The 20,209-nt window shown below is 39.3% G+C and overlaps 1 protein-coding gene across 2 annotated transcripts in view; it reads right to left on the minus strand.

Annotated features, from left to right (window-relative positions):
- The window catches only part of ADAM9 (ADAM metallopeptidase domain 9), a 176,829-nt gene that overhangs the window by 99,619 nt on the left and 57,001 nt on the right, over positions 1-20,209 (minus strand). For both annotated transcript variants that reach the window (XR_011433256.1, XM_001491500.6), the window contains exons 10-11: positions 17,955-18,036; positions 17,306-17,439 (exon numbers count right to left, since the gene is read on the minus strand). Coding sequence is in view for 1 of the 2 variants with exons in the window: in XM_001491500.6 (XP_001491550.3) it covers positions 17,306-17,439; positions 17,955-18,036 (216 nt within the window). In the remaining variant the exon portion in view is untranslated. The remainder of the gene's footprint in view (positions 1-17,305; positions 17,440-17,954; positions 18,037-20,209) is intronic.

The raw sequence follows: 20,209 nt of genomic DNA on the forward strand, positions 1-20,209 counted from the left end.
CACAATGTCAACTAATAAAAGCCACACCAACAGGAAACATACCATATAACTCTGCTTATTACTCTATTTTATCTATTCTATGATTAGAGCTCAAAAGAGACAAAAAAATTAAAGTATTTAAGAATACATATTTAGGTTGCACAACTGTAAAGAAAAGCAAGGAAAGGATTACCCTGAAAATCAGGATAATGGTTAACTTTGGGGAAGGAGGTATGATGGGGAAAACCACAAAAGGGACTTCTGAAGATACTTGTAGTTACTTGGGTAGTTACACAAGTGTTCACTTTATAAAATTGTGCTCAGCTGTACACTTGTTTAGCTAGATTTGCTGTATATTTTATTTTCACAATAAAAATTGGGCTTTTTTAATGTAGCACAAGTTGCATCAGAATAAGAAGACCCAGCAAGAGTTATCCTTGGAGCGTCCCTTCCTGCAGTCAGGCTCAGTGGCATCTAGTAGACCAGAAGGGTACTCAATGAGGACTGAGAAATCCTTTAGGAAAAAAAGGATGAATTTGCTCAACCTGGTGGGGGTTGTCAGAGATCAGAAAGCTGACGTGGAGTCATAGCTTTTACAGGAAGTAACCATCAATAAGAAAATAGAATCATAAATAAGAGACAAACATATTTGAGACAATCTTATATTCACGCTTAGGTTTTGATATGCAGTAAATTTTAAATGTAATATTCATAAGACAATTATTTTCAAACTATTTTATAATTACTTTAGACTTTAGGTCTCTTCTTTGACACAAGATTTACTTAGCAGAGCATTTTAAAATTACCAGTCCATTTAGGGGTTTCTGTTATGAACATTTAGTTTTACCACTTTGTAGTCAAAGAATGAGAAATGCTCTGTTTCTGCTTTTTAGAAATTATGTATGTCTTCTTTTGGAAAAATATATGATCAATTTTTGTTGAAGTTCCTGGACACGTAAAATGAAGATTTATGCTTTGCTTGTGCAGAGAGTTATATTTTTATCTATTAAACCAATCATATTAATATTTATTTATGACATAACAAACAATTATGAAGAATGCTCATGAATGATTGTATATCTCATAAATTAAAAGTGTTCATTTTTGCCTTATATTGAGTCTCTTTGCTTCAGCTATGTTTCCTGGATACAACATAAAATTACAGTGGTTTGTGATCTAGTTTAAGAGGCATTTCACATATATTTGTCAAAACTGTTACATTTGGCCCTAAATCATTGTACCTTACACTTCGTATTTTGGAACACTTTAGTGATATGTTTTTGCTTTCTTTCTTCTATGTAAAATAAATTTCCTGTTATCAATTTTACTTAGGGGTTATTACCATAACAATTTAAGATAAATTAGAAGCGAGATCAAAATGGCAGAGTAGGAAGGTCTGGAGCTCACCTCCTTCCACAGACACACGAAAACTACAATTATATAGACAGCAACTATCGCTGAGAACAACCTGAAGACTAGCAGAACAGATTTTCCACAACTAAGGATAGGAAGAAAAAGCTACATCAAGACAGGAAGAGGGGTGGAGACAGTCTAGTCAGGACCCACAGCCCCCAAACAATGACACACAAGTAGGAGGGATATCACAACTGAAGAGGTCCTCCCAGATGAGCCAAGGGCCCAAGCCCCACATCAGGTTCCCCAGCTCAGGGGGCCTGCACCAGGAAGATGAGCCCCCATAGTGTTTGGCTTTGAAAACCAGTAGGGCTGACACCCAAGAAAATGAGAGAGCTGGAAAAACCGAGACTCTGTTCTTAAAGGGCGTGCACACAAACTCATTCGTTCCAAGTCCCCGTGCGGAGGAAGCAGTTTGAAAAGTGCCTGGGTTATATATGAAGGAGATTCATTGACTAATTTTAGGACACATGCCAGAGGAGCAGGGATCTGTTGGAACTTTCTCTGGGGACAGTAATGCAGGGTGGAGGTTTTTTTTCTTAACTTTCCTTCTACCTAGCTTGCCCGGTACTGGCAGGTACCATTTCTGATACATTCCATCTACCCTCCCAGCACCGTTCACCCGACTCCTGTTTTCTGCTGAGGACCTGCCCTGGTTCTTGCCACACTCCACACAGTAGGTGGCCCCGGTTGGCACCAGAGCCTCTCCAAAGAACCCCCATCCTGACTTACCCAGAAGCCCTAAAGGAAGCCCCTGCCCCGGCCCACCCAGCAGGTGGACACAGCCAGCACCAGAGCCCCTCCAAAGCAGCTCCCACCCCAGAGGGCCGACCCTGCACATCAGTGCACCCACAGCAATTACAGCTCAGGCACAACAGCAGGGTGCACGCAGCCTACACAGGGGTCACACCTGAAGCACCTGGCTCCAGTGACTAGGGGGCCTGTCTACTAGGCCCCACAGGACACCTTCTATTTAAGGCCACCCCTTCAAGACCAGGAGATGTAGATGATCCCTAAAACAGAGAAAGAAACAGAGTTAAGCAAAACGAGGAGCAGAGGAGTATGTTCCAAAAGAAGGAACAAGACAAAACTTCAGAAAAAGAACTAAACAAAACAAAGATAAGCAATCTACCAGATAAAGAGTTCAAAGTAATGGTCATAAAGATACTCACTGAACTCAGGAAAGGTATGGAGGAACACAGTGAGAACTTCCACCAAGAGTTAGAAAATATAAAAAAGAACCAATCACAGCTGAAGAATATAACTACTGAAATAAAAATACACTAGAAGGAATTGACAGGAGATTGGATGATGTAGAAGAATGGATCAGCATTCTGGAAGGCAGGGAAATAGAAAGTACCCAATTGGAACAGCAAAAGAAAAAAGAACTTAAAAAACTGAGGATAGTCTAAGGGATCTCTGGGACAACATCTAACATTCACATTGTAGGGGCCCTGGAAGGAGAAGAGAGAGTGAAAGAGACAGAAAACCTATTTGAAGAAATAATGGCTGAAAACTTCCCCAACCAAGAGAAGGAAACAGACATCCAAGTCCAGGAAGCACGAAGAGTTCCAACTAAGATGGACCCAAGAGACCAACACCAAAACACACTGTAATTAAAGCATCAAAAGTTAAAGATAAAGAGAGAATCTTAAAAACAGCAAGAGAAAAACAAATAGTTACATACAAGGTAAGCCCCCTAAGACTACCAGCTGATTTTCTGGCAGAAAGTTTATAGGCAGAAGGGAGTGGCATGATATATTCAAAGTGCTGGGGGTAAAAACTTACAACCAAGAATACTCTGCCTGGCTAGGTTATCATTCAGAATCGAAGGAGAGATAAAGAGTTTCTCAGACAAGCAAAAACTAAACGAGTTCATCACCACTAAACTGGCCCTACAAGAAATACTAAAGGTTCTTCTTTAGCAGAAAAAACAAGGCCATAAGTAGAAAAAAGAAAATATATGAAAGAAAAAAAACCCACTGGTAAAGGCAAACATTTAGTAAAGGCAATGGATCAGCCACTTAAAAAGCTAGTAGGAAAGTTAAAAGACAAAAGTACTAAAATCAACTATAATTACAATAAGTAGATAGGGGATAAACAAAATAAAAAAGCAGAAAATATGATATCAAAAACATAAAACATGGGGGAAAGGAGAGTAAAAATGAAGTGCTTTTAGAATGTGCTCAAACTTAAGCAGCTATCAACTTAAAATAGACTGCTCTATAAATTTGTTGTTATATATGAATCTCATGGCAACCACAAATCAAAAACCTACAATAGAGACACAAAAAATAAAGAGAAAGGAAAACAAACGCTAAAGAAAGTCATCAAATCACAAGGGAAGAGAGCAAGAGAAGAAGGGAACACAGAAAAACTATAGAAACAACCAGAAAGCAATTAAAAAATGGCAATAAGAACATACCTATCAATAATTACTTTAAATATAAAATGGACTGAATGCTCCAACCAAAATACATATGGTTGCTGAATGCATAAAAACACGAGACCCATCTATATGCTACCTACAAGAGACTCACTTAAGATCTAAAGACACTCAAAGTTTGAAAGTGAAGGAATGGAAAAAAATATTCCATGAAATTGGAAATGAAAAGAAGGCTGGAGTAGCAATACTTATATCAGATAAAATAGACTTTAAAACCAAGACTATAACAAGAGACAAAGAAAGACATTACACAATGACAAAGGTATCAATCCAACAAGAGGATATAACGCTTGTAAATATCTACACACCCAACATAGAAGCACCAAAATACATAAGGCCAATATTAACAGGCCAAAGAGAGAAATCAACAGTCATACAATAATAGCAGGAGACTTTAACATCCCACTTATATCAATGGATAGATCATCCAGACAGAAAAGCAACAAGGAAACAGTCGTCTTAAATGACATATTAGACCAGATGGATCTGGTACATATATACAGAAAATTCTACCCAAAAACAGAATATACATCCTTTTCAAGTGCACATGGAACGTTCTCCCAAAGAGATTGCATACTAGGCCACAAAACAAGTCTCAATTAATTTAAGAAGACTGAAATCATATCAAGTATGTTTTCCAACCATAACAGCATGAAACTAGAAATCAAGTACAAGAAAAAAACTGGGAAAAAACACAAACATGTGGAGGCTAAAGAACATGCTACTAAACAACCAATGGGCCAAGAAAGAAATCAAAAAGGAAATCAAAACATAACTTGAGACAAATGAAAATAGAAACACAACTTTCCAAAATCTATGGGATGCAGCAAGAGTAGATCTAAGAGGAAGTTTACAGCAATACAGGCCTACCTCAGTAAAAAAGAAAAGTCTCAAATAAACAATCTAACCTTACACCTAAAGGAACTAGAAAAAGAAGAACAAAGCCAAAAGTTAGTAGAAGAAAGGAAATAATAAAGATCAGAGCAGAAATAAATGAAATAAAGACTAAAAAAAGAAAAAGTAAAGATCACTGAAACTAAGGGCCAGTTCTTTGAAAAGATAAATGAAATTAATAAACCTTTAGGGAAACTCCAAGAAAAAAAGAGAGAAGTCCCAAATAAACAAAATTAGAAATGAAAGAGATGAGGGGGCCAGCCCAATGGCCTTGTGGTTAAGTTCAACATGCTCTGCTTCAGCAGACTGGGCTCAGTTCCTAGGCATGGACATACTCCACTCATTGGCCACCATGCCGTGGCAGTGACCCACATACAAAATAGAGGAATACTGGCATAGATGTTACCTCAGGGCCAATCTTCCTCAAGCAAACAGAGGAGGATTGGCAACAGATTATGTTAGTTCAAGGTGAATCTTCCCCTGCCAAAAAAAAAAAAGAAATTTATTTTTTAAAAACAGAAAACAAATAACAAGTGCTGGCAAGGACGTGAAGAAAAGGGAATCCTCATACACAGTTGATGGGAATGTAAATTGGTGCAGCTGTTATAGAAAACAGTATGGAGGTTCCTCAAAAACTTAAAAACAGAACTACCATGTGATCCAGGAATCCCACTTCTTGGTATTTATCCAAAGAAAATGAAAACACTGATTCAAAAAGGTATATGCACTCCTATGTTCATTGCAGGATTATTTACAATAACCATGATATGGAAGCAACCTACATGTCCATCAACAGATGAATGGATAAAGAAGAGTAATGGAATATTACTCAGCCATAAAAAAGAATGAAACCTTGCCACTCGCGGCAACATGGATGGACCTAGAGGGTATTATGCTAAGTGAAATAAGTCAGAGAAAGACAAATACCATATGATTTCACTTATCTGTGGAATCTAAAAAAAACAAAACAAAACAAAGCAAACAGAACAAAACAAAAACAAACTCATAGATACAAAGAACAAACTATTGGTCACCAGAGGGAGGAAGATGGGGGGATGGGCAAAAAAGTGAAGGGGATTAAGAGGTACAAACTTCCAGTTACAAAATAAATAAGTCATGGAGGTGTAGTACACAGCATAGGGAATATAGTCAATAATATAATAACTTTGTATGGTGACAGATGGTTGACAGATGGTTACTAGACTCGTCAGGGTGATCATTTTTTATAGGATATAGTTGAATCACTATGTTGTACACCTCAAAATACTACTGTTGTGCTTTGCTTAACAATGGTGGTACATTCTGAGAAATGCATCGTTAGGCAATTTCGTCACTGTGGGAACATCACAGAGTGCACTTACACAAACGTAGATGGTATACAGCCTACCACACACCTAGGCTATATGATACTAATCTTATGGGGCCACCTCACACATGCAGTCTGTCATTGAATGAAACGTCATTATGTGGTGCATGACTGTATAACACTGTGTGTCAACTATACTTCAACAAAAATAAATGAGAGGAAATTTCAAAATAAAATAAAACACAATTAGACATATATTTCTCCAATTATCAGCAATTTTCTACCTCCCCCACTCAGTTACTTTTACTTTTTTCTAATATTATATATTTTAAGTTGCATTTGTTCTGGTTGCTTCTCCAGTAAGTCCAAAGGCCCTGAAACTGTCTTTCCACTGTGTTCTCAACATCTATCATATCTTTCTTTTAGTCTCTATGTCCCTTCCCCCTGGAATCTGAGAAAATTTATCAAGATTGACTTGCAGATTGTTTTTGAACAGACATCAAGGAGGAGCCACCCAACCAGGGCCAAAATGAATTTCCTATACTAGGACTGAGATAAATTGAGACATCCTAGAATCCACAGACAGAGGTCAAGAAGGAACCCTAAACACTTTACCCTTCTCCACCCCTAACACACACACGTGGCCTTGGCACCACTATCTGCCTTTATCTCATTCTGTCCTTTATTCCTGTTTTCATCAATCACCATACGAAGCTGCAGCCCCTGTGTAGGCCCTTGTCTCCTGCACTCTAATACCCACGAGGCTTCACATGTATCCTGTTCTCTTACCATGCACTCTGGAAATCACAGTCCACCATCAGCAAAAACTCCCAGATCTTCTCTGAGAGTAGCCTTCACCTTCAAGCTCTACTTGAAATTCAGCCAGCCCCTGATTTCACAGCTTCCACTAGAACCATCTCGAGTGGTGGCAGCTTTTTCCCACAACTCTGATACATCTAGAGATGGAATCAGTGTTCTCCCTCGATTGCTGCTTTTAGGCCATTCTGTCTCCCTCCTTCCTAAAATCTCCAAGCTTTGAATCTTTTAACACGAAATTAGCCACTATCTTTGTTACTAACATCTACCAACCCCCAGGTTACTCCTTCTCATATCCTTCTTGCAAACACTTTCACTGTAACACTACCCTTGTCTTAATTTTTGCTGATTTCAATATACAGGTCGATAATCTTATCAATCTCTTGGGCTTTCAGTGGCTTGAACTCGTCTCCTCCAACGATCTTATCCTCTACCATGTCAATCACTCATGCCCACGATTTTAATAGACACCTTCTCATTACCAATAACCATAACTTACAATCTCATCTTTATGCGTTCCACTCTCCCTTTAGTATAGCTATAGTCTCCAAAATCTCTTTAATCCTACCAGGACATCCAATCCATTGATGTTTCCCCTTTTTACTTCTCTCGTCCCCTTGATGTCCTCTATTTCCTAAGCCTTATCCAGTTTAAATGTCACGGTCCACCAGTATAAGTACTGCTTTGCATAAAGGTTTGACTTCCTTGCCCCCTCTTACTTTATTGTACTTGGCCTAAACACAACCAACTCTCTTACATACCTATGCAATTGAATATGGCTGGACAAAAACACAACTCTATACTGATTAATCTCATTTAAAATTCATAACTGTGAATCTCAAGCGGCCCCATTAAAGCTGCCCAGGGGCCGGCCTGGTGGTGCAGGAGTTAAGTTCACACATTCCACTTCCATGGCCTGGGGTTCGCCAGTTCGGATCCCAGGCACAGACCTATACACTACTTAGCAAGCCATGCTGTGGCAGGCATCCCAAATATAAAGCAGGGGAAGATGGGCACAGATGTTAGCTCAGGGCCAGTCTTCCTCAGCAAAAAGAGGAGGATTGGCGGCAGATGTTAGCTCAGACCTAATCTTCCTCAAAAAAAAACAAAAAAGCTGCCCAACAAACACACTCTACTGCATTTACTCTCCCATTCTACTAGATGCCTATTTCATACCTTCTCCTATTTCCTGAAACCCCCAACAGCTCCTCCCAATCCTGTGTTTCAGCTGAAGAACCTACTTCCTACTTCATTGACAAAACTGACCCACAGACTCCCACTACCACATCCCTCCATCTACCAGCAGCTACCTCCATTTACTCCTGTTACTTAAGATTAAGATACCCCACCACTTCTCCACTAAAGCAAAGCCCTCCACTTGTGCCCCAGCTCCCAGACCCTCTCATGTACTCAAGGAAGACTCTAGCAATGTTGCCCTCTCCATCCTAGATCAGCAATTTTTCACCCTCTACTAAACCAGTTCTATCAGTGTATAACCCTGCTGTAATTTCTTCCATCTTGAAAAAAAGAATCTATCCTGCCCGCACTGTTTTTGTACTTGCTGTTCACTCAGATACCCACATTGCTAACTTTCTACTTAACTTTCTTCAAGCATTTGGGCCAACGTCATCTCAAAGAAACTTACCCTGACGATACAAATTTAAAATTGAAAACTGACCTCTACCACCACCACCACACCACCCCTGGCCCTCCCCATCGTCCAATCCTGCTCTATTTTATTTTCCATAGGGTTTATCATCTTCTAACGTTCTATATTATTGATGTATTTATTATGTTAATAGTTTTTATTCCCCCATTAAAATATAAACTCCATGAAGGGCAAGTCTTTATCTAACTCACTGAGACATTCCAGATGCCTAAAACAAAGACTCCCACATAGTCAGGGCTCAATAATTATTTGATGAGTGAATGAATAAAGGATGAGTCCACCCTTCATCAGTTCTCACATCATTTTAAATTCCACTATGGCACTGTTTCATGACATTCCTTCCTTAAATCGGAAGACTCCCTTTTTCATCTTAGTCTCCTGTCTTATCACATTGTTGATTATTCATTTCTTGTTCCCTGAATTCATTTCTTCCTCAACTTCACTGTCCGCCAAAGCAAACACTAAATTTACCTCTCTCTCCTACAGGGAATCTATTACAGACTTATGACTTTTCTTGTGAATATCACTATTTTTTTATTAAGTATAGTTTTTTCATAAACACTATTCTATTTCTTCCTTTTCTATTTTTCAGCCTAGTATTTGCTCAAAAACAAATCCTGCAGTAAATTCAACTTGAGTGCTTCCCTTTACACCAGGATGTGATTAGAATTGTACTCTCAGATCTGAAGATAAAGAGCTGGCTAATAGAAACTGTTATGATTCTTTCAGTGCTCCAGGAGCTGGAGGGAGGCAGAAAGGAGTGAACACTGGGGGTCAGAGATACACCCCACATGAAATCTTCATCTGTGTTTGTTAAAGATGAACATCTTTCATATCTAATTTAGGATTGAACACTGGGGGTCATGGCTATACCCCACATGAAATCTTCATCTGTGTTCGTTAAAGACAAACATCTTTCATATCTAATTTTTCCTCTGGCTCAGCTTCTACTCCACATATGCATTGTGGCCATGCCCAGCTCTCTGCATAGCACTACTGCCTACTAAATTAGGAAGGAATCTTGTTGCCTTATGAAATCTGCATCAAAAAGCAGCCCAGCAAATTCAACGGTTTTGTTTGCCCTCAGACCCTCTATTGTAATTATTTTTGAACCCTGCCAAAGGAAGGGGTTCTAAGATCCCCCACAGCCTCTGGACTCAGACTTCCTGACTTCAAATTCCAGCTTTACCACTTATTTAGATGTGTGACCTCATCGCAAAAAGAGATAACAAGGTAGCTACATCTCATGAGGGTGTTGAGCATTAAGTGATTAGTATCTTTTAAGTACTTAGACCAGTGGCTAATACATAAAAAGAGTTCTATAAATGTTACCTCTTGTTTCTCCTCCTCTTTGTCTTCCCTCCCACATTTATCTATAAAATTGGGGATGTTAGCAGGACTGTGTCAGGACTTCTTTTACTTACAGTGACAATGCAGCACTTTCTCAAGGAGGAGTTTGTGAGTAAATACTCCAATCTAATCCAACCTGCACTGAATCTAGCAGAAACTCTTGCCTAGTTTCTACTTCAGATGAAAATTATTACAGGTTCTTATAGTTCTTTGGTCTGTCAATTGGTTTACAACAGAGTGTAGCTACATACCTGTGCCTACCTAAATGTTTCTTTCTTAAAGCTCCCTGGAATTATTTATTTAATTTAAAAATAGACTTTTGAGTGGTGTATCATGTAATTAATTTCAGGGAAGCAAGGAATAATTTTCCTGTTTTTTCAACATAAGACATGAGTATAGCACAGTTTAAGAAACACTGATCTAGAGATCTCGTCAAGATGGCGGTGTGAGCAGATGTTGAACTCGTCTCCTCCCAGAAACACAACCAGGTTACAACAATTTTTGGAAAAATTACCCCAGATTGAAAACTGAAAACTGGATAAAAAGAATCCACAACAAGGGACAGTCCTGACAAGGCGGAAGAGGCAGATATTCCTTCTGGAGAGGAAAAAAGCCACCTTTGGGAGCAGCAGAGCTTCTCAGCTGGCTAGGCAGGAGACACCCTAAGGTACGCGGCCCTACCTGGAGGAGTGAGGTCCGGAGTGGGGGCGATACTGCTGTAAGCATCCTTCAGACTCAGCCCAACTGAGACAGGGGTCTTACTGTCTGGCTTTGCTGGCTATTAACTGCAGCGAGGATATCCCCAGAAAAGCTATCCACTGAAAGCCGAAAGGACCCGGGTCTTAAAGGGCCCACACACAAACTCACTCAGTGCAGCAACCTAGAATCACCAGAGAGAAGCCTGACAGTCCTTTGGTGAAACGAGACTCACCTGGTGGGCTCTGGGGGCATCTTGGTGAGAGCAGGGACCTCTCCGGATGCTGAGACATTGGTGGGGGCCATAGTTCTGAGCTGGTCCAGGCATGCTGACACAGACCTCAGTGGGTGCCATTGAGGTTGATCCCTTCGCCTGTTAGCCCAGGGGTCTGCCACACCCACTAGAGCACAGATTTAACCCAGTTCAGCAAGGGCAGGCAACCAGCCCTAGGGACTGGCCCCACCTAACAGCAAGCCCTCAGGCTACTTTTCAGCCTGCATTGACTGGGTGCCTTGATCCTCTACAGGCAGGCCAGTGTGTCTGCCTCTGTGGGGCAGGGCCTGCGTGAGGACCAGGTGAACTGTTGGGGGGCATTGGTGGAGAGATGGGGGTCTCTGCAGTGCAGCATCAGGGTACGCTCCAGGGGGTTGAGAAGTATGCATGGACCAGGACTGTGTTGATGGTGTATGTAGTCCTGTCGGGGGTGAGGCTTATCAGTGACAGAAGACCTGTGCTTCACAAATAGATATAAAAAGGATCAGTCCCACCTTCCAAAGCCTGAAACAATTGAGTGCTCCCGTGCCTAGGGCCAGCCCCACTCAGCTGCACTCCTAAGAGAACTGACAACAGCCTTGTAGGCCTGAGGCGTATCACAACTGTAAGCCCCTGAGTCTAGCAACCAGCTACACTGGGTACCAACCCAATTAAGAGGAAAAGTGCAATAGGAGTGTGCTGATAGACTTTGTAGCCAAGGGTGCTGAGGCTCCACAAACCAGATTTACAAACAGCTGGCCAGGGAAAGAAAGATTAGACTCCCTGGGTACCTGCAGTGGGAGCAACCCTGCCACAGAAGAAGGACACAAGTAGCCCACGAAGGGGTCACTCCTGGTTCTTATGGACTGGTGAGAAGAGGGAAGCACATTGCTGGGCCTCATGAGGCATCTCAAACATAATGCCACTTCTCCAAGATCAGGAGACATAGCCGACTCACCTAATACACAGAAATAAGCTCAGTGAAAGAGGCATAACAAGGAGACAAAGGAATACATTCCAAGCAAGGGAACAGGACAAAACCCCAGAGAAAGGACTAAATGAAACAGAAACAAGAGACCTACTCAACAAAGAGTTCAACCAAAACATCATGAGGATGCTCACAGATATGGGGAGAAGAATGGATGAACACAGTGAGCACATCAGCAAAGAATTGGAAAATATACAAGAAAACCAATCAGAAATGAAGAATACAATACTGGAAATGAGCAATTCACTAGAAGGACTCAATAGCAGAGTAGAGGATACAGAAGAATGGATCAGCGAGCCAGATGAAAGACTAGAGGAAATCACCCAAGCAGAAGAGAAAAGAGAAAAAAGAATTAGACAGAATGAGAACAGTCTAAGGGAACTCTGGGACAATATCAAGCAAGCTAACATTCGGATTATAGGTGTCCCAGAAGGAAAAGAGAGAGACAAAGGGGAAGAAAATTTATTTGTAGAAATAATAGATGAAAATTTTCCTAACCTGAGGAAGGAAACAGACATCCAAGGTCAGGAAGCACAGAGAGCTCCAAACAAGATAAGCCCAAAGAGGCTCACACCAAGACATATTATAATTAAAACATCCAAAATTAAAGACAAAGAGAGAATCCTAAAAGCAGCAAGAGAAAGGCCACAAGTGACATATAAAGGGAAGCCCATCAGGCTATCAGTGGACTTCTCAGCGGACACCCTACAGGCGAGAAGAGAATGGCATAATGTATTTAAAGTGCTAAAAGGAAATAACCTACAGCCAAGAATATTCTATCCATCAAGCCTGTCATTCAGAATGGAAGGAGAGATAAAGAGCTTCCCAGACAAGCAAAAATTAAAGGAGTTTATCACCAAGAAACCAGTTCTGCAAGAAATGCTGAAGGGACTTATTTAAGTGGGAAAGCAATGACCACAAACAGAGTTAAAAAAAAAAATATCAAAAAGACAAAACAACAACAACAACAAAAAACCGAGACAATAAAATCACTTGTAAGGTAAAAATATAGTAAAGGTAGCAGATCAACTACCTGTGAAAATACTATGAAGGTTAAAAGACAAACGTACTAAAATCACCTATTTCAATGATAAGAGGGTAATGGATAGACACACACTAAACAAGAGACTAAATATGATTTGAAAAACATATAATGTGGGAGGAGGGGAGTGAAAAAGTAGAGCTTTTAGAAGTAGGTCAAGCTAACGAGTCTATGAACTCAATATAGACTGTTATACGCATAGAATACTAAATAGGATCCTCCTGGTAATCACAAATCAGAAACCTGTAACAAGCAAGAAAAAAAGACAAAAGAAGTCAAACATATTACTAAAGATAGCCATCAAACCACAAGGGAAGAGAGCAAGAGAAAAAGAAAGGAACAGAGAAGAACTACTAAAACACCCAGAAAAAAAAGTCACAAAATGGCAATAAATACATATTTACCAACAGCTACTTTAAATGTCAATGGACTAAATACTCCGAGCAAATGCAATAGGGTGGCCAACTGGATAAAAAAACAAGACCCATGTATATGCTGCATACAAGAGAGACACTTCAGACCTAAAGACACTCACAAACTGAAAGTGAAAGGATGGAAAAAGATATTCCATGCAAATGGCAAAGAAAAGAAAAGGGGGGTAGCAATACTTATATCAGACAAAATAGACTTTAAAACAAAAACCGTAACAAGAGACAAAGACGGGCACTACATAATGATAAAGGGAACAATCCAACAAGAAAATATAACACTTGTAAATATCTACGCACCCAACATAGGAGCACCTAAATATATAAAGCAATTATTAACAGACATAAAAGGAGAAATAGTCAGTAACACAATAATAGTAGGGGACTTTAACACTCCGCTAACACAAATGGATAGATCACCCAAACAGAAGATCAATAAGGAAACACTCACCTTAAAGGACACATTAGACCAGATGGACTTAGTAGATATGTACAGAACATTCCATCCAAAAACCACAGAATACACATTCTTTTCAAATGCCCATGGAACATTCTCCAGGACTGATCACATATTAGGCCACAAAACAAGGCTCAATAAATTTAAGATCAAAATAATACCATGCATCTTTTCTGATGACAAAGGGATGAAACTAGAAATCAACTACAGGAAGAAAACCAGAAAAGCCACAAAAATGTGGAGATTAAACAAAATGCTGCTGAACAACGATTGGGTCAATGAAGAAATCAAAGAAGAAATCAAAAAATTCCTGGAGACAAATGAAACTGAAAACACGACAAGCCAAAATCTGTGAGATACAGCAAAACGGTTCTAAGAGGGAAGTTTATAGCAATTCAGGCCTACCTCAACAAAGAAGAAAAATCCCAAATAGACAATCTAAAAGGGCATCTAAAGGTACTGGAAAAAGAACAACAAACAAAGCCCAAAATCAGCAGAAGGAAGGAAATAATAAAAATCAGAGAAGGAATAAATCAAATAGAGGTTAAAAAAAAAAATAGAAAAAAATCAACGATTCCAAGAGCTGGCTCTTTGAAAAGATAAACAAAATTGACAAACCCTTAGCTAGACTCACCAAGCGAAAAAGAGAGAAGGCTCAAATAAATAAAATCAGAAATCAAAGAGAAGAGATTACAAAGGACACCTCAGAAATACAAAAGATACTGAGAGAAAACTATGAAAAGCTATACGCCAAGAAAGTGGATAATCTAGAAGAAATGGATAATTTCTTAGAAACATACAACCTTCCAAAACCGGACCAAGAAGTAGAAAATTTGAATAGACTGATCACCAGTAAGGAGATCGACACAGCAATCAAAAACATCCCAAAAAATAAAAGTCCAGGACCAGATGGCTTCCCTGGTGAATTCTATCAAACATTCAAAGAAGACTTAATACCTATCCTTCTCAAACTCTTCCAAAAAGCTGAAGAGGAGGGGAAGCTTCCTAACTCATTCTACGAAGCCAAGATTATCCTGATACCAAAACCAGACACGGACAACACAAAAAAGGAAAATTACAGGCCAATATCATTGATGAACATCAATGCAAAAATCCTCAACAAAATACTAGCAAATCAAAGACAACAATACATTAAAAAGATCATACATGATCCAGTCGATTTCATTCCAGGGATGCAGGGATGGTTCAACATCCACAAATCTATCAACGTGATACACCACATTAACAAAATGAAGAATAAAAATCACATGATCATCTCAATAGATGCAGAGAAAGCATTTGACAAGATACAGCAACCATTTGTGATAAAAACTCTAAATAAAATGGGTATAGAAGGAAAATACCTCAACATAATAAAGACCATATATGACAAACCCACAGCAAATATCATTCTCAATGGAGAAAAACTGAAAGCTATCCCTCTAAGAACAGGAACCGGACAAGGATGCCCCTGTCACCACTCTTATTTAACATAGTGTTGGAAGTCCTAGCCAGAGCAATCAGGCAAGAAAAAGAAATAAAAGGGATCCACACTGGAAAAGAAGAAGTGAAACTGTCACTCTTTGCAGATGACATGATTTTATATCTAGAAATCCCTAAAGATTCCACTAAAATACTTTTAGAAACAATAAAGCAATACAGTCAAGTCACGGGATACAAAATCAACATACAAAAATTGGTTGCATTTCTATACACGAACAAGGAAGTAGCAGAAAGAGAAATTAAGAATACAATCCCATTTACAATTACAACAAAAAGAATAAAATACCTAGGAATAAACTTAACCAAAGAGGTGAATGATCTGTACACTGAAAACTATAAAACATTGTTGAAAGAAATCGAAGAAGACACAAGGAAATGGAAAGATATTCCGTGCTCTTGGATTGGAAGAATTAACATTGTTAAAATGTCCATACTTCCTATAGCAATCTACAGATTCAACGCAATCACTATCAAAGTTCCAACACCATTTTTCACAGAAATAGAACAAAGGATCCTAAAATTTATATGGAACAACAAAAGACCCCGAATAGCCAAAGGATTCCTGAGAAAAAAGAACAAAGCTGGAGGTATCACACTCCCTGATTTCAAAATATACTACAAAGCCATAGTAACCAAAACAGCATGGTACTGGCACAAAAACAGACACACAGATCAATGGAATAGAATTGAGAGCCCAGAAGTAAACCCACACATTTATGGACAGCTAATATTCAACAAGGGAGCCAAGAGCATATGATGGAGAAAGGAGAGTCTCCTCAATAAATGGAAAACTGGACAGCCACATGCAAAAGAATCAAAGTAGACCATTCCCTCATACCAGGCACAAAAGTCAACTCAAAATGGATTAAAGACTTGAACGTAAGACCCAAAACCAGGAAACTTCTAGAAGAAAACACAGGCAGTATGCTCTTTGACATCGGTCTGAGCAGCATATTTACAAGTCCCATGTCTGACCGGGCAAGGGAAACAAAAGAAAAAATGAACAAATGGGACTACATCAAGCTAAAAATCTTCTGCACAGCAAAGGAAATCCTCAAGAAAACGAAAAGACAACCTAACAATTGGGAGAAGATATTTGCAAACCACATATCAGATAAGGGGTTAATATCCAAAACATACAAAGAACTCATACAGCTCAACAACAAAAAAACCAACAGTCCAATTAAAAAATGGGCAAAAGATCTGAACAGAGATTTCTCCAAAGAAGATATACGAATGGCCAACAGGCATATTAAAAGATGCTCAACATCATTAGCTATCAGGGAAATGCAAATCAAAACTACAATGTGGTATCACCTCACTCCAGTCAGAATGGCTATAATTAACAAGACAGGAAACAACAAATGCTGGAGAGGATGTGGAGAAAAGGGAACCCTTGTTCACTGCTGGTGGGAGTACAAACTGGTGCAGCCACTATGGAAAGCAGTATGGAGTATCCTCAGAAAATTAAGAATAGATCTACCATATGATCCAGGTATCCCACTGCTGGGTATTTATCCAAAGAACTTGAAAACACAAAGGCATAAAGATACTTGCACCCCTATGTTCACTGCAGCATTATACACCATAGCCAAGACTTGGAAGCAACCTGGGTGCCCATCAAGGGACGAATGGATAAAGAAGATGTGGTATTTATACACGATGGAATACTAGTCAGCCATAAGAAATGATGAAATCCAGCCGTTTGTGACAACATGGATAGACCTTGAGGGTACTATGCTGAGTGAAATAAGTCAGAGGGAGAAAGTCAAATACCATATGATCTCACTCATAAGTGGAAGATAAAAACAATGACAAACACGCAGATAGCACTGGAGATTGGATTGGTGGTTACAATGGGGGAAGATGGGGGAAAAGGGGTGACTAGGCTCACATGTGAAGGGATGGACTATAATTAGTTTTGGGGTTGTGAACATGATGTAATCTACACAGAATTTCAAATATACTATGACTTACATCCAAAAATAAATTAATTAAAAAAAAAGAAACACTGATCTACAATACTATATTAAGAAGAATAAGAAGAAAGAATTCAGTTACTCACGATGCTCCTGAATTCATGATGCAGCTCTTTGCTCCACAAAAACAATCTCTCCCATCATCATGATTCATTCCAAGGTTATGACCCAACTCATGAGCAACGATGGATGCGAATGTCTCCACGCTGCTTTGCCCAAACTGTCCAAACACAGGAAACTGTTAAATAGGTTTATGAACAAAAAGGATATGTTTTGTCTCCCAGATTATTTTTCACAAAAGGAAATTTATCGCTACAATGTTGACAGACTATATGATAAATCAAGCATCCAACATCAGTCTTCATACATTGCAGTCTAGTGAGAAACTGTTGTGACTCAACACACGGATGATGGAGGCGGACCCTTTAAGCAATGGAGCAATTTCTTTAGCACCAATAGTCACTCATGGTGGTTCATGGAAAAACAAATTCATGGTCCTAATTTAATTTTCTTAAATAGCATCTGTATTTCCTTATCCACAATAAAGGACACATAATAAATATTAGAAAGCTTAATCCAGTCTCTAGGGAAAGAACACATCTACCACTCTATCATGCCCCTCATTATACCCAAAATATTGTTGTGAAGACTAGGGGAGGAAGTATAGAGTCAGTAAATGCTTGACACTGTCCTAATGCAGATGCCCAAAGTCAAACAGCAAAAACAAAAACGTACCACATTAATGCCACCTGCGTGACTCCTTGAACACACTGTCCCCACAAATGCCATTCCTGCAGTCCCACCAAAACCTTTCTTCCTAAATGAAAAGAACAGGTAAAAGTTAAAAAATATACTTGGGAGAAAAAGGGAATACATTGCTCCTATTTGGGTAATCTCAAACTGGATTGGTAGAACCTAAAAAAACGGGAACAATGGCAAAGATAAATAACATTTTAAAATCAGAATACAATTAAGCCTTATCTCTTTTTTTTTTTTGCTGAGGAAGATTCGTCCTGAGCTAACATCTGTGCCAATCTTCCTCTATTTTACATGTGGGACGCCACCATAGCATGACCACTGACAAGTGGCGTAGGTCCACACCCGGGAACCAAACACAGGACACCAAAGTGGAGTGCTCCAAACTTAATCACTGGCCACAGAGCCGGTTCCTATCTCTTTTTTATTATCAAAGAATGAGATTAATATTAAAAATTCATTTTTCAGACAAATGAAGATAAGTTTTAGATACCAAAACAAGTTTTCTTCTACCTTCTAAATGAAAAACCTTCCTAAAATGCATTACGTTTATTTATTCAAAAATCCTAGAAGCTGGGCCAGTGGCCTAGTGGTTAAGTTCACACACTTTGCTTTGGCAGCCTGGGGTTCACAGGTTCAGATCCCAGGCATGGACCTACATACCACTCATCAAGCCATGCTGTGGTGGCCTCTCACATACAAAATAGAGGAAGATTGGCACAGACGTTAGCTCTGGGACAATCTTCCTCACCAAAAAAAAAAATTCTCATGAGGAAAGACAGGTAACAAACTCAGTGAACACATACAAACAGGAGGCCACAGGCAGGGAGCACAGGGAACAGAAGAGCCATGATGGCCTCCATGTGTCCTCAATCATCCCAGGCACACCTGTATCTCAGGACCTATTCCCTCTGCCTGGAACTCCCTTCTCCAATATACACCTCCATTCACTCCCCTGCTCCTTTAGGTCTTTACTCAAAAGTCATCCTCTCATTGACGCCTCCCCTTACCACGTCACCTATAATTTCAACCTCACTCCTCCAATAGTTTTACATCTACCCTCCCTGCTTTATTTTTTCCCCTTAACACTTATCATTATTTAACACATTACATATACTTATTTATCTCATTTATGGCCAATCTCCTCCACCAGAACATGAACTCGATGAGAGCAAGAATTTTTGTCTGCCTTGTTCACCACTATACCCCAGTGCCTAGGGTATACGCCTAATAAATATCTTTTAAATGAATGAATAAATCTCTGGGGCATCTGACCAACCAGGAGAAGAGGACTAGAGATCCTGACAAAAGGGAATTGCCAAGGAAACACTGCAGCCAGATCACCCTAGAGCAAATGTCATGGTCTCCAAGCCCCACTCATGGACTCAGTGCTTCCACAGGCTTTTTAGTGCCCCATCCTTAACCACAACCAACCAACCAGGGATCATCAGACATTTGGGAAACGCCTCTAACAAGACAGATGGAGACCAAACGGAGGGGAAGAGAGCTTGGTAGGTGGGGCTGGGCAGGCACGGGGAGATGGCTCCACACCTGTTCCTTTGATCTTTGTGAGCCAGATGGTATGCTCACTGGAATGAGGACAATTGCAGGTTCAATTTTACTAAAAATTAACAAAAAGCTTGGGACCAAACCTTTGTGATTATGGGGCCATAAAAATCCATTTTGCCATTTTCAGTGTCTTGCTTTAAATTAACTCACATAACAAAAGAAAACAAAATAAAATCAAGGGAAATCTCTTCTCAGAAAAAATCGTGAGCTTTAGGTACCATCAACATTGAGGGAGGCAAAAAAATATTATATAAATTAGAACAATTTTTTTGCAAAAAGCCAGCCTATCAAGCTAGAAAACTCTGAAGAAGGATAAAATGTTTTAAATATTTTTAAGCGAGAGTTTTGCTCTAAGTTTTTGGAATGTATTTGTATTAAGTGATTTACATAAGTTTAAATTTTATTATAGTACCACAAAAATGCTATGTAAAAGAAGAAAATTTTAAAAACATAGATCAGTAATATCTCAAAGAGAAAAGAAAAACCATTATATCCATGAAATAAGAACTTGATTATATAAAAATATTAAGGGGGACAAAAAGCTGTTAAATATTAAAAATAAGAAAGCAAAAATGAAAATCTCAATAAAAAGCTTAGAAGATAAATTTAAGGAAATATCCCAGAAAGTAGAACCAAAAGACAAAGAGAAGAAAGGGGACAAAAGG

Source organism: Equus caballus, chromosome 27 (assembly GCF_041296265.1).
Source record: "Equus caballus isolate H_3958 breed thoroughbred chromosome 27, TB-T2T, whole genome shotgun sequence".
NCBI classification, from domain to species: domain Eukaryota; kingdom Metazoa; phylum Chordata; class Mammalia; order Perissodactyla; family Equidae; genus Equus; species Equus caballus.